The sequence below is a fragment of the Maylandia zebra genome, unplaced genomic scaffold (genome assembly GCF_041146795.1).
Source record: "Maylandia zebra isolate NMK-2024a unplaced genomic scaffold, Mzebra_GT3a scaffold11, whole genome shotgun sequence".
Taxonomy (NCBI): domain Eukaryota; kingdom Metazoa; phylum Chordata; class Actinopteri; order Cichliformes; family Cichlidae; genus Maylandia; species Maylandia zebra.
This window is the reverse complement of record NW_027490041.1, coordinates 8,551,941-8,567,903: the sequence shown is the minus strand read 5'-3', so window position 1 is coordinate 8,567,903 and position 15,963 is coordinate 8,551,941. Positions and strand designations below refer to the sequence as shown.

Here is a 15,963-nt window from a genome sequence, read left to right as displayed (position 1 = left end):
TCAGAGTGTTTCTGTAACAGGAGACACTCTTTACACTCCACTCAGCACAGGGACACTGAGCCACCAGGAGACCAGAGTCTAAACCCAGGATAAAGAGTTTGAGTGAATGTGGTGTTGAAGGTGTGGAGGTGGATCAGAGTGTCAGAGGAGACTCTGTAGAAGGACAGAGTGCCAGCAGGACAGTCCACATACACTGCTGCTCTGTTAGAGACAGAGGAGGAGGAGGAGGAGGAGGAGGAGGAGATGGATGTTTTTATTTTATTGTGCCAGACAGAATCAGGACCATCATCAGAGCAGACCAGACTCCAGGACTGATCATTGTATCCAAACACACAGTCAGCACTGCCTCCTTTCCTTCTGATGCTTCTGTAACTCACTGATATACAAACTCTTCCTCTCCACTCGACCTCCCAGTAACAGCGACCAGTCAGACCATTTCTACACAGCAGCTGAGGACGAACATTAAATCTGTCTGGATGATCAGGATATGACTGAACCTCCTCCACACGTGTCACCTTCCTGTTGTTGTCAGACAGTTGGAGCTTTGTGTTCACTGTGTTTGTGTCGATTGCAGTGGCGGCTCCTGAAAAAAATCTCAGGGGGGGCAATTTTTATGATATCGACTAAAATGACCCATTTAATGAGTACATCAAACAACACAATTTTAATTTAAATTTAAAATGAACAACCATATTCTGGCCATTTGTATAGATTTGTAAAAATGAACATGAACAGATTTTTTTTTTTTTTTTGAATGAATGAAAAATAACTATTGAAAACAACAACTGTAAACTGATTGGGGGGGTGGGCTAAAGAGAGAAAGAGAGAGGGATGGAGAAAGAGAGTAAATATGGTTAAGGGTTCTTATTTGTACAAGAACTTTGCTCGTCTGTCTTTCTGAGTGGCAAATTTCTCGATGACCCTGGTGTTGAAATCAGGAAGTTCTTGTGTGAGTTTTTTCTCTATGGACAGCATAGCCAGAGCGTTGAGCCGATCCTGAGCCATATTGTTTCTCAGGAAAGTTTTTATCCTCTTTAAAGTAGAGAAACACCTCTCCGATTCTGATGTTGTCATTGGTGTGGTGATGAGGATGTTAAGAAGACTTACAGTTTTACAGACTTGCGCTGGAACCAACTCCGACAAAAAGTCCTGTTGTATGCTTTTGACTTCTCCTTCGTTGCCTGGGTTAGTTGAATTTCGGGCTTGTCAGGTCCCAACTCTTTAACTTGCAGTTTTTCTGCCATTGTCCTTCTGGCAAAAGGGTAGGTTAGAAGCGATCTAACCGAATTTGGGGGAGGCTGTGCCTCAACCGTTAACAATACCGCTGCCATCGTCTCTCTCTGACCTTATAGCTCACTTAGGCTACTGACTGAGGTAAAATTCTAGAACAGCAAATCTTCGCGCGTTTTCTGCAGGGGCGCAATTTTAAGCGCCCCCAAACCATTTAATTCAGCGACGCTGATAGGTCAAATATTTATTATTTTCCCCTGGCAACCATTTAATGATAGGCTATTTCGCTGCATATCAAGGGCGCTTTGACGAGCGCCCCAGAAGAAGAAAAACACCGTTTGTTGGTTGAACTTTAATGAGTCAGCTGGTGAAAATGTTAAAATACGCCTGGCTGTATATGGGCACACACATAGTAAAACTATCATTGATGAAATTTTTAAAAATATAAATTTTTACTCCTCCACATTTGGGGGGGCGGAGCCCGAGCGCCCCCTATGGGCCAGCCGCCACTGGTCGATTGTGAGTTGACAGGAATCTGATGGAGAGAACAAACACAATCCAGCTGCAGTTATTGATCCATCATCTGTTCATTGATTGACACTTTGATGATGACTCCTGACATGATGAAGATGGTTGAATGTGTGCTGCTTTGTTTTCATGAATCCCATTAAAAACACACTTACACTTCCTCAGACCTGGTCTCAACCATCGGACTCCAGCAGGCTCCACCCTGAAAGGAGGAGGGGGGTCAGAGCAGCACAGTCAGCATGCACACATGGACATTACATGGCTCTCACACACACACTGTTACACACTGAGCTCAAAGCTCGGCTCCACTGTTTTATTCAAAGAAATCTACATTTATTTATCAGCACATTTAAAAACAGCTTGAGCCAAAGTGCTGCACAGAGTAGAGAGAAAATAGGAAACATACACAGTAATGACTATAAAGACTGGTCAGGATTGAAAGCTACAGAGTACAAATGTGTTTCCAACCGGCTTTTAAAAATGTCCAGTGTTGGTGACGACCTGATGTGAAGGGCGACTGTTCCAGAGTTTGGCTGCAGCCATCGATAAAGCTCACCTCTGTTTTTACGTCTAGTTCTGGTCAGAAGCTGCTTATCTGCAGACCTGAGGGCTCCACTTGGATTCTTTTGTTAAAGAGAGATAAGATGGAGCCAATCCATTCACAGATTTAAAGACAACCAGATCTGGAAGTGGATTCTACCACGTACTGGTAACCAGTGGAAAAAGCTGGTGATGGGTCGTCTAGCACAGACCCACCGCTGGAACCAGACAATTGATGAGGGAGAGAACTGTGACAGCGCCGTTCCTTCACTTGACCTCAGTCGCTCTCGTCTGCTCCCTCGTAACACTGCTCTTTATTGAGCTTACATGAATATGCACAAGTTCATTATGACGTCTTACACAGGTATGAACAAAGAGTACCAGTCTGTGCATAGTGTGTGTGTGTGTGTGTGTGTGTGTTCGTTCCAGATGTGACCCTGTGACCCCAAAGCTGGTGCTAAGAGTCCAGCGGTCCCCCTAACAAAGGGCTCTTATACTTAACCAGACACAGAGTAGGTGTCCTCCTACACCAGGAGTCTCAAACTCGTGGCCCGCGGGCCAATTGCGGCCCGCAGGACGATAGTTTTTGGCCCCACTTTAATATGAAAATGTAATGTTAGTTTGATAATGTATGACACTTTACAGTGTTGTGGGCGGAGCTGAATTAACCCACCAATCAGGGTGGGATATGGATCTCAGGGGACACCAGCCGGGCTTGATGCAAGCAGGGAAACATTTCTCAATGAGTCAAAGTTCCAGCAGCGTTGCCCTGGAGTGTTTCTTTCTTTCCTGTGCCTGGCTGGCTTCCTCCTTTCTATCCGGTTGTTCAGTGATGACGCGACGAATCCTACTTCCGGGTCTAAAGTAGTCTGCGTTTAATATGGCTTTTATGTTGTTAACATGTTTAATGCTATGTATTTTCTTCTATTTGATCTCAAAAAGCTCCTAAAACAGTCAGTGATCCCTGTTGACCTCCCTCGGCTTTTATTACCGCTAATCATTTATTTAAGCTCAGTTTTTAAAACCTTAGGATGTAACTACAGCCCAGCCCATGCAGCAGTATATGAATGACTAACTTTGTATTGTAGATGAATTATCTCAGTTGTTCTCCTGGCTGAAGTTTGGTCCTTTTACAGCATCCTGCCATGCGATTACATTTGTTTCTGACCACCGAGAAAACTCACGTTAACTTTTATCGAGTGGAAAAAAAGTTAGCTTGTTTATATTATGCTAACATAGCTGTGTCGCTAGCGGTCACGTAGCACATCATTATATACCAGCTAGCCAAACTTCAGTAACCCTACAAACGTCACTGCTGTTTAGTTTTCTGTCTTCATTTATGCTGGAAGTGATAAGAAAGCTGTATGTTTTAATTTGTTTCCAAAACCCCGCAGTCAGGACATGCTATATTGTATTTAGATAGAAGCTAGCGAGCTAACTCCCTGCTAACTTCTAACTCCGTTAAATGTCATAAATTCCGTTTTCATGGATGCCTGGATGTTAAACTCAATTGTTACACCTGGTAGAGCAGAACGCTGATCATTTTATTAAAGATGAAAGACTTTAGACAGTTTTTCAACTCTCAGTAATGCCACAGTGATCGTTTGATATATGGACCTGCAGCGGAGTTTAGACCCAGACACGGCTAGTGACGTCAGACTGAACAACCGGATTGGGCAAACGCCGACATTCGCCCCAGCGCGCTGCGTTCACAACACTTCAAAAAAAGTTGTTTTTTTAAGTTGCTGCCCAGCGGGACATTATACGTATATAGATTTATACACACGTCAGTGGGATTTAAAGTTATTTTTCCACAGAGAGAGATCTCATATTAACTCTCACAGTGATGCGTAGGCGGCGGGATAAAAGAAAAGTCATGAACTCAATGCAGCCCAATTTAGTCTGCAGTCACATAGCGACACCTGTTCATCGGCAACAACAGTCCCCGGTAACCCGGACTAATTATAGGGTCGCACCGTAATTTGTGGCTCGATGTTTTTATTTGCATCACTGCGTTTGCATTGCAGCAAACATGAACATTACATATATTTCAATATAATGTAAAAGCAGTCAAAACAACTAACATCAGAAACAGCTGATGTTATTTGTTATATGTCACGGTGTCGTTTCCACTTCTTTCTCCTGTAACAACAGCCCGGCGCCGTGAGCAGTCGCCTTTTTTGCGCTCGCTATCCCTGCACTTTCTACCATCTGCAAACGCCACGGTGTTCGTGTCGTCATGAAAGACATGAACATCGAGCGTAAAAACAAAGGAGACTGCTACCGGCTTTTTATCTGCCGATCGCCGTGCTACGGTTGCAAGAAAAAGAAGCAGAAATGACGTTCTCTACGCGTTGAGACGCTCCCCGTCCGTCGGCTAAACGCTTGATTGAAACTTCAATGCGACAGTGACACCAAGTAGAATTATAAATGTCACATAGCCCCAAACATGTCTTTTTCAAAGCCTGCGGTGAAGAGAAAGGTTGGTGATGAGCACCGACAATTTCAGGAAAAGTGGGAAATGCAATATTTCTTTGTTGAGCACAGGGGCACCCCGACCTGTCTTATTTGCACAGAGAAAGTTGCGCTGCACAAGGAATACAATTTGAAACGTCATTACACAACTAGACATGCTGAGCTGGATGCAAAATACCAGGGAGACGAGAGAGCGAACCGGGTTGCCAGTCTTAAAACAGATCTACTGAGGCAGCAAGATTTCTCCAAGAAAGCAACCAAAGAGAATAATGCAGCAGTCGGAGCCACGTGGTTAGTGAGATGATTGCTAAAGCAGGGAAGCCATTCACAGAAGGTGCATTTGTCTAAAAGTGCATATTGCAGGCTGCAAATATAGTCTGTCCGGGAAAGAAAGGTCAGTTTAGCAACATCAGCCTTTCTGCCAACACCGCAGCAGATCGCATTTCTGACCTGTCAAGTGACATTTATGACCAACTGTGTGAGAAAGCCAAATGTTTCAGTGTATACTCAGTCGCTCTTGATGAGACCACAGACATCACCGACACTGCCCAGCTCCCAATGTATGTCCGTGGTGTTGATGACAGTTTTGAAGTGATGGAGGAGCTGCTCACAGTAATTCCAATGCATGGCCAGACCACCGCTCAGCAGATATTTACAAGCTGTGTGATGCCATTGAGAATGTTGGTTTGCCATGGAAGAGGTTTGTTGGAATAACAACAGATGGAGCGCCATCAATGACAGGGAGGAAACATGGACTGGTGGCACAAAACAAACTGGAAGAGGAAGGCGTGGAGGAGGCCATTGCTCTGCACTGCATCATCCATCAGCAGGTCCTTTGCAGCAAATGCCTGAAGTTTGACAATGTGATGTCTATTGTTGTGAAATGCATCAACCAAATCAGATCCAGGGGCTTAAAGCACCGAAGGTTCTGTGCTTTTTTAGAGGAAATGGAGTCAGAATATGGGGATGTGCTCGACTTCACTGAGGTACGTTGGCTCAGCAGGGGAAATGTATTAAAGAGACTTTTTGAGTTGAGAGCAGAAGTGAAGCCTTCATGGAGAAGGATGGAGTTAGTGTTCCTGTGCTAACTGATCCCAAATGGCTCATGGACTCAGCTTTTCTTGTTGATATGACACATGAGCTTAATGTACTGAACAAGACGTTACAAGGCCAGGGGCAACTTGTCAGTGCTGCCTATGACAACGTGAGAGCATTCTCCACAAAACTGGCGCTCTGGAAAGCTCAGCTCTCTCAGACAAACCTTTGCCATTTCCCAGCATGCAAGGCACTCGTGGATGCAGGCACACCATTCAGTGCTGACGAGTATGTTGATGTCATTTTGAGGCTACAGGAGGAATTTGATCACAGATTTGCTGACTTCAAGACACACAGAGCCAGCTTTCACATTTTTGCGGACCCCGTCTCCTTTGATGTGCAAGATGCCCCTTCTGTGCTTCAAATGGAGCTCATTGAGCTGCAGTGCAACTCTGAACTCAAAGCAAAGTTCAGGGAGGTGAGTGGAAAAGCAGACAAGCTTGGACAATTTTTGAGAGACTTGAGCCCTAGTTTCCCTCGGCTTTCCCGAATGTTCAAGCGGACCATGTGCCTTTTTGGTAGCACATACTTGTGCCAAAAGCTCTTCTCCACTTTGAACTTCAATAAGTCCAAGTACAGGTCCAGACTTACGGATGATCATCTTCAAGACATACTGAGGGTCGCAACTGCTTCCTCCCTCAGGCCAAATCTGGCTCGGCTATGCGAGAGGAAACGCTGCCAGGTCTCTAGCAGCAAGGAGTAGGCAAGAGAAGCCATGTTCAGAAGAACAGTTCATTTTCTACAGTGTTCCATTCATTTTCAGAAGAAGGTTATAGAACTGTTAATACAGACATTTCAATCTAAACACAGCAGATATAGAAGACTGAAAGAAAAACACAAGTTCACTGACTAAAAATATCTTATTATTGTTTTATTTATGTATTACAGATTGATTGATTTTCTTATTAATTCTTAATTTGTTTATTTATTTTTAATATTTTGTGTTAAAAAATAAAAATAAAGAGATTTGAGAAGATTGGAATTTTTTAACCATGTCTTTCTTGTGGAAAACCTAATGCGGCCCAGCCTCACCCAGACTCTGCCTGCAGCGGCCCCCAGCTAAATTGAGTTTGAGACCCCTGTCCTACACCATAAATCAGTAAGAGAGGGTACGACCTCTCTCATGGCCCCAAGTGGTGTGTGCATGCCAGAGCACTCTGGAAGGCACACAGAGTCTTTACAGACTACTCAGGATCAAACCTCTATCATCATGCAATCGATTATACAACTCTAAGCATATATGAGTAAATATTTCTAAGCATAAATGACAATCAACAATATAAACCTTACAGCTGGTTTTAATAACAGAATTCATTTGTTTCTCAAACGAGAAAGAGCTATCGAGAAACACTCCTAAATCTTTAGTTCTGAACTTTTCCAGTGGGCCAAGGTCAACATTATCTGCTAATGCTAAATAGGCTGCCGTTATTAACTAATGCTAATTTGATGTGAATTAGCATTATGCACTAATGCTAACACTTTTTAACAATGTGAGTAGCTAATGCTAACACTATTTCCCTTAACTTTATAACATTGTGAACGGCTAATGCTAACACTCTTTTCCCTAGCATTACAACATCTGAGCTGCTAATGCTAAGTAGGCCGCCATTAGCACCTACGTCTATCCATCCATCCATCCATTCGCTTCCGCTTATCCTTTTCAGGGTCGCGGGGGGCGCTGGAGCCTATCCCAGCTGTCATAGGGCGAAAGGCGGGGTACACCCTGGACAGGTCGCCAGTCTGTCGCAGGGCTAACACACAGGGACAGACAACCATTCACACTCACATTCACACCTAGTGGCAATTTGGATTATCCAATTAACCTATCCCCACAAGCTGCATGTCTTTGGACGGTGGGAGGAAGCCGGAGTACCCGGAGGGAACCCACGCAAACACGGGGAGAACATGCAAACTCCACACAGAAAGACCCCGGCCTGATGGTGGAATTGAACTCAGGACCTTCTTGCTGTGCGGCAACAGTGCTAACCATCGTGCCACCGTGCTGCCCACCTACGTCTAATTTAAGGCAAATACGCATTAGAACCTACTGCTCATATCGTTTTCCTTTGCTTTATAGCAATGTGAGCAGCTACTGCTAAATAGCATTAGCTAATAACAGCAGTCTAATTTAATGCAAGTTAGCATCATTTGCATTATAACGATGTGAGGAGTTAATGCTAAGTATGCTGCCATTAGTGGCTAATTCTAATTAGGGGTGAATAATTATTACCAGCTAATGCTAATATCGTTTTCTCTTCCCTTTTAACAATGTGAGCAGCTAGTGCTAGGTAGGCTGAAGCTAGCAGCTAATGCTAAAGCTAAAGATAATTTGATGTGAATTAGCATTACATTAGTGAGGAGTTAATGCTAAGTAGACTGCCATTAGCAGGTAATGCTAATTTAAGGTTAATAGGAATTGGCATCTAATGCTAATACCATATTTTCTTGCTTTAACCCTTTAAAACTGGTCAGAGTGGGCACACTCCGTTTTGCGCAACTATTTTTAAATCCCGGTAGCACTGTAATCACGTGAGCTAGCGCAATAATTTTTTTTGCATATGAAACCTGAGGAGTTGTATTTACATCTTATGCCATCAGCTTGTCCTAGGTTACAGTTTCCTTCCACATATGCTTAGGACTCATATTGCTCTGCTGGAAATAGTTTATTTTGATGCATATGCTGTTATTTTGCAAATTTGCAGTATAATATTTATTTTCGTTTTTCCTGCAGTATATAAAAATTGGTGTATTTCAAAAATAAAACTATGAAGGCACTCAAAATAAATTTCCTGAGGTGGGAAACTATTTTGTGCAACTTTTTTGTATTTACAGTTTTGAGGGATAAGCCTCTTAAATTTCTCTAACTAGAAATATATGTTAAAAAAACAAAAACGATTTTCAATTTTTTTGTAGTTTATTGCACTTTTTTGCAATTTATGTAATTACTATGCACTTAATACATACATATTATTAAAATTTAGGCTGTAATGGTTGTATTGATGTATAGCAACTTGAAATGCTCCCAAAAATGGCTCTACAGCATGTAAAAATATAATATAAGCTCTGGCGGACTTGGTTCTATGGTAGGTCTTAAAGGGTTAAATCAATATCAGTAGCTAATCCGATTGCTCAGTCTGACGTCAGGTGAAGTCATTTTTATGCATTTAAGAGCTGTGTTGAATTCAACATTACAAACTGAACATTAGAACTATCCTCTTCTCCAGGATTTTCCTGATTTAACATTTCAATATGACATTTCCAGCGCTTTGTTTTCTCTGCTCACAGACAAAACAGATACACGCATGTATATACAGCCCACGTCCAGCTCTGCATGCACTCCTGCTCCATTTCTATAGAGAATAAATAACGTAACACAATCATTCTCCATTGTTTTCAACTCAACCAGCTGCATTTAATGAAGGAGTTTGAATTTACTTTACAACAGCTGCTGTTGTTTCCTGTCTGCATTCATGTTCTTAACTGTACTCCACACATTCTGAACTGGTGTACCGTAATTGTCGGGCTATAAGCCGCTACTTTTTGCACAAGCTTTGAGCCCTGCGGCTTTTAGTCAGGTGCGGCTTTTCTATGGATTGTCCATGAGCGGATTTGTTTTGTTTGTTCCGCTGTTGTACGGCACTACGTTGCCTGGCGGAAGGATCGGGGTTCAAGAGTGGTATGTTGGTCACATGTCCATCCGTCAGGCAACGTAGTGCAGTACGAGGTAGCGTGAAAAACAAACTTCAAAGTAGCGCTACCCGTTCAGCTGGAGGCCTGGATGATGAGCGGCGATAAACTTGCAAAAAGCAAGTTATGCCCAACTCCACCATTGGATTCTGACAGCGTGGAAAAGTGTGAAAACATCCACGATCACCAACAGATTTCGAAGGGCTGAATGCTGCATGATGGAGAGGAGGACACCGCCACGGCCCTTCTGAGGGTGTTCGACTCTGACACTGACAACGAGGATTTCTTTGGTTTTGAAAGTGACAACGAAAGAAAGAAGCTGAGAGTGGATGACGAAGCCACCCTGAGCCTGTTTGTTTCCGACACTGGAGAAGAGGACTTTGGTGGTTTTAGTGCGCAGGAAGATGGTGGTGAATGACTGACTTTTCTTCTTGTTAAAGCCGTGTCACTGCACCTGAGCCTAAAAGGTAGTCCGAATCAATTGTTCTGGTGTGCTGCAGGTTATTGTTATGTACTACATTTGTTACTCATTTATGAAGCACAGTACATGTTTTGTACTTGTAATTACCGCTACTTGTACATATACCTAAAAAGTTATGCAAATATGTACCCATAACTTGTTTTTCAAAATATTAATAAAAGGGGTGTGTCTCCAAACAGCCGTCTCTTTCCTGACAATTCGCTTTGTGCATATTCTCTTACATATGATAAGTCAACATTGAAACACCTGCGGCTTTTAGTCAGGTGCGGCTAATGTATGTACAAAACAGGATTTTCCCCTGATTTTAGCTTGTGCGGCTAATATTCAGGTGCGCTCTGTAGTCTGGGAAATACGGTAGTTCTTCCTAAAGTACTGCAGTATTCCTGCCAGTACATCCTTTTAGTTTTCCTAACTGTTTCCTCTGATGCTCGTTGCTATTCTTTCCTCAATGCAAATTCATGCTAAGCTCCTTCATATCCATCCCTGTTTCTAAACCTGTAATAATTGCTTTAATGTGTCTTTGGCCTAATTATGAGTCTGTCCATATGTTTGTAGTTCCCCACTTGCTTTGGTTTCTTAGCTCTGATTCTCTCAAATTTATCCTTGAAATCATTTACTGGCATCTCTCCCTCTCACTCCCACTATCCCCAGAACACCAGAGTATTCATCTCCTGGTTTATCCTATGGCCTCTTTGCATTTTCTCCAATCATCCCTGTTTCTAGAGTCTCACCCCATCTGCAGGCAGTCCAAGAGAAACTGCCTCTGCCATTTTCTTCTTCTTAACCTTTGATTTTTCTCTTCACTTTCTCCATTGGGTCTTCTTAGACGCACTTTCCAGAAAGCAGCAACATTTTTTGTGCCCCATTTTTCAAATTGTGCATCTTACTTCAGCTTAATGTGTTTCCTGTTTTGTTTTTACACAGGTCATGTAAAAGAAATCCTACCAGAGACTCGACAAAGCTGAACTGAAAGACAGCACAGGCAATAAATCAGAGCAGCACAGAACTTAAGCTCATGGTCCATAGAAGCTGGGCTCTACAGGTGTACCAGGACAAGCTTAGTGTAAGTCCCTCGAAAAAGTTTCACTTGTGCTGTTTCGGTGTAAATTACTGGTTTGTTTGAACAATTTCATCAGCTGAACCATAAATACTCCAAAACAATTTCTTTGTGACTCAGTGTGATTTTTCATTTTGTAATATTAGCATGTCAAACTCTACATTCTCTACACAGATGAGAAATGAAGTGTATTTAATAATAAAAGTTATCTCTCAGAGACAACGTTAGTGTCTCATTCAGGTTTGTATCTGAGTAGCCTCAGACACATGCAGTGCTCATATTTTCTGTTTTGTGTGTCACTCAGACCTCTTCCTGACAGGGGCAGCAATTTCATTTAAAGTCCCATTCACTGATACAGGCTGCTGGAGCTCCAACCAGGAGGGTACACACATGATCCAGGGAAAAAAATTATATATGGTCTCTTAGATAAATATTAAGAGGTCCTGTGTTTTACCACAAAATCAAAGTAGTAAAACACAGGACCTTTGGGTTAGATATAAGGTGATTTGACAAATCATGTCTGTTGTAAATGAGTAAGCCATTTATCGACCTGACTCAGGTTTTAAATCATCATCAGAAAAGACTGAATCCTGACCTGAGAATTGTACACTTTGGACTCTCCACTGCAGAAAATAGAAGCTTCAGTCCTGAATCCTGCAGGTTGTTGTTACCCAGATCCAGCTCTGTCAGACGGGAGGACTGGGAGCTCAGGACTGAGGACAGAGCTTCACAGCTTCTGTCTGACAGGTTACAGCCACTCAGTCTGAAGAAAGGATGACAAGAAGACATGAAACACTTGTGTTAAAGTATATTCATGGTGCCATGAGGAGCTACTACATTTACAATATTTCAACACTGTTTCAGGACATGCTGGAATCCTTATTGCCTCATGTTACAAAAGACAAATGTGGCAGTTTAGTGTGATTTGGATGGATTCATTAAAAAAACAAAACATAAACACTGTTAATTTTTTCCAAATGAAATTGATTAAATGATGTTAATTGATGAAAAAAAATCGATATTGCTTGATCTGACCTCAGCGTTTCCAGTTTGCAGTATTGACTCTTCATCCCAGCAGACAGAAGCTTCACTCCTGAATCCTGCAGGTTGTTGTTACCCAGGTCCAGCTCTGTCAGATGGGAGGACTGGGAGCTCAGGACTGAGGACAGAGCTTCACAGCTTCTGTCTGACAGGTTACAGCCACTCAGTCTGAAATCAAGGTGGAAGGGAGACAAGATCAACCAAACAAATCAGAGCTTTATTGCTTTTTTGTTGTTTTTAAGCAGAAATCAGTGAGGTGCTGGTAGATTCTGTTCTTTTGGTTTATTACCCAACAACACACACATACACTAATATTTGTGACTTTTGTAATAGTAGCATTTACAATGCAAAGCAACAGCGATCACAGATTGAAGGGGCCTGAATAAAACTACAATGCAGGGATTTTTAAGATGACCTGTTCTTCCAATTTCCAACAACAGATTTCTCCAACCTTACAGTTAAAAATAATTCTTTATCTCATACTGAATCTTGGTTCACCTCCCCCCAGTTTATTAAAATGGAGTGGTACTGAAGTTTCTGTAAGTGATGTGTGATGCCACTGATTTCCTTTCTGATCCAATACAAAGTAAAATTCAGGCTGGTATCTGCGATACTGATGAAAACTATTCCTTCAGAATCAATACAAGACATCATAAGAAAATGTGATGTTTTGTATAACATAAAAAGCCTGAATTTTAAAATATTCAGTTAATAATCAAAAACAGATGTGACTGAAAATAATAAAACTGAGAAACATTTTATGGCCATTCGATCCTTTTACAACCATTGCAAGAGCTTGGTTGGCATAGCCGGCAATACGTTGGATAGTAATAAGTCCGGTGGGTGATGGGCTCCACCAGGGCTGCCCTTTGTCACCGATTCTGTTCATAAATTTTATGTTTAAAGGCTGTATCAAAAGTTCATTCAAGTTACAATATTGTAGTCAAAAGTTCTCCTTTTTTCTTTTATACTATACAACTACGCTGTCTCATGGTTTTAGGACATGGATCTGTCATGGAAGAAATCTATGACCACTTTTAATCAACATTTTAAAAATAAACATGATCACAGATTTACTCACAGAGCTTTGTTGGAGGCTTTGACCACTGGCAGCAGCCTCAGAAGAGCCTCCTCTGAAGCAGAGTATTTCTTCAGGTCAAACACATCCAGATCTTCTTCTGATGACAGTAAGATGAAGACCAGAGCTGACCACTGAGCAGGAGACAGTTCACCTGTGGAGAGACTTCCTGATCTCAGGGACTGTTGGATCTCCTCCACTAGAGAACGATCATCCAGTTCATTCAGACAGTGGATCAGATTGATGCTTTTCTCTGCAGACAGATTCTCACTGAGCTTCTTCTTGATGTACTGGACTGTTTCCTGATTGGTCTGTGAGCTACTTCCTGTCTGTGTCAGCAGACCTCGTAGGAGAGTCTGATTGGTCTGCAGTGAAAGACCCAGGAGGAAGCGGAGGAACAAGTCCAGGTGTCCATTTGGACTCTGTAAGGCCTTGTTCACAGCACTCTGGTGGAGAGATTGAAGTTTTAGTTTGTTAAATAGTTTAGACCATGTAGAGGTTGTTTGTTGTTGTTCCAGCAGATTGAGTCCAGAGTTGATGAAGGTCAGATGGACATGAAGAGCAGCCAGAAACTCCTGAACACTCAGATGGATGAAGCAGAACACCTTGTCCTGGTACAGTCCTCTCTCCTCTTTAAAGATCTGTGTGAACACTCCTGAGTACACTGAGGCTGCTCTGATATGGATGCCACACTCTGTCAGGTCTGATTCATAGAAGATCAGGTTTCCTTTCTGCAGCTGATCAAAAGCCAGTTTTCCCAGAGACTCCATCATCTTCCTGCTCTCTGGACTCCAGTGTGGATCTGTCTCAGCTCCTCCATCATACTTGACCTTCTTCACTTTGGCCTGAACCACCAGGAAGTGGATGTACATCTCAGTCAGGGTCTTGGGCAGCTGTCCTCCCTCTCTGGTTTCCAGCACATCCTCCAGAACTGTAGCAGTGATCCAGCAGAAGACTGGGATGTGGCACATGATGTGGAGGCTTCGTGATGTCTTGATGTGGGAGATGATCCTGCTGGCCTGATCCTCATCTCTGAATCTCTTCCTGAAGTACTCCTCCTTCTGTGGGTCAGTGAACCCTCTGACCTCTGTCACCATGCCAACACAGTCAGGAGGGATCTGATTGGCTGCTGCAGGTCGTGTGGTTATCCAGAGGCGAGCAGAGGGAAGCAGTTTCCCCCTGATGAGGTTTATCAGCAGCACATCCACTGAGGTGGACTTTCTAGGGTCAGTTAGGATTGTAGTTTTGTGGAAGTCCAGAGGAAGTCGACACTCATCCAGACCATCAAAGATGAACACAACCTGGAAGTCTTCAAAGCTGCAGATTCCTGCTTCTTTGGTTTCAGTAAAGAAGTGATGAATAAGTCCCACCAAGCTGAACTTTTCCTCTTTCAGCACATTCAGCTCTCTGAAAGTGAATGGAAATATGAACTGGATGTCCTGGTTGGCTTTGTCTTCAGCCCAGTCCAGGCTGTATTTCTGTGTTAAGACTGTTTTCCCAATGCCAGCCACTCCCTTTGTCAGCACTGTTCTGATTGGTTCATCTCTTCCAGGTGAGGCTTTAAAGATGTCTTCTTGTCTGATGGTTGTTTCTGGTCTGTGTGGTTTCCTGGATGCTGTTTCAATCTGTCTGACCTCATGTTCATCATTGACCTCTGCAGTCCCTCCCTCTGTGATGTAGAGCTCTGTGTAGATCTGATTCAGGAGGGTTGGGTTTCCTGCTTTAGCGATGCCCTCAAACACACACTGGAACTTCTTCTTCAGGGTGGATTTAAGGTTACGATGACAAACTGCAGCTTGAAGTTCTGAATGAGAAGAAAAATAAACACTCAATTCCAAAAAGAACTAATCTTTAAAACATGTTGCTCCATCTTCCATCTCTGGAAAATGTTCATTTATCCAGCAGCTTAAATCTTTAGATAAATCCTCTTACTGCTCTGCAGACGGTCAGCCAGCTCCTCCTGCTTCATTCTCATCAGGAAGTCCACTGTGATCTTCACAAACGCCTCTCTCCTGCTGCTCCTCTGACTCTCTAAGCATTCTGGGTAATCTGGACTCAGAACCTTCTGGATCTTCTTCAGCTCGTTCTTCACAAAAGTGATGATGTTGTCCTCCAGCAGCTGGAACAGAATATTTATGAATGAGCCAATCAGAGTGAAATCATGGAGCCAAACATCAGATCCATGTTGGACACACTGACGATCCACTGGTCTACAAAGAGCAGCATGGAGATGACTGTGAACAGAACAGATGTAACAGTAGTTGTTGTACATGTACAGACCATAAATATGGAGTCCAGCTGTGTTTGATGCTGCTGGGCAGACTGACCACTGGGAACCTCTGAGCTCTGCTGCTCCACTCTGTGGAGGAACCATGAAGGATTAGATCCACACAGGATAAAGATCCAGGAGTTTCTGCTCAAATAACTTCATCTGAATCAAGTCTGTCAAGTTTTAAACTCTCAGATTGTGAACATATCAGTAATTTTCAGTCTGTTTTCATGGACGTCCTTTCAGTGGTGATGTCAGGGATGATTTTGAAGAAGCTCATCAAACTGAACCATCAGCAGATCACTGCTCCAAAACCAGAACATGATCCGAGTCTCCCTCCACCACCAGAACACCAGCTTTACTAACGTGGTAGATCAGTGTAGTACAGATCAATAACTGATGAGTCATTTGATCAAAATCACTGAGTGCTTCACGTCTGACCCTCTGATGCTTCTGTAGACATTTTGCATATTTAATGAATG

General features: G+C 42.8%; 1 protein-coding gene across 1 annotated transcript; it reads right to left on the bottom strand.

Annotated features, from left to right (window-relative positions):
- Positions 1 to 1,140: 1,140 nt before the first annotated feature.
- LOC143415857 (protein NLRC3-like) lies at positions 1,141 to 14,536 on the bottom strand. Its single transcript, XM_076881273.1, has 5 exons — positions 13,216 to 14,536; positions 12,129 to 12,302; positions 11,689 to 11,856; positions 1,914 to 1,960; positions 1,141 to 1,765 (listed from the first exon to the last, which is right to left on the bottom strand). Exons 1-5 carry the CDS (start codon positions 14,307 to 14,309, stop codon positions 1,683 to 1,685), a joined length of 1,566 nt encoding a protein of 521 aa, XP_076737388.1. The 5' UTR covers positions 14,310 to 14,536; the 3' UTR covers positions 1,141 to 1,682.
- Positions 14,537 to 15,963: the final 1,427 nt, after the last annotated feature.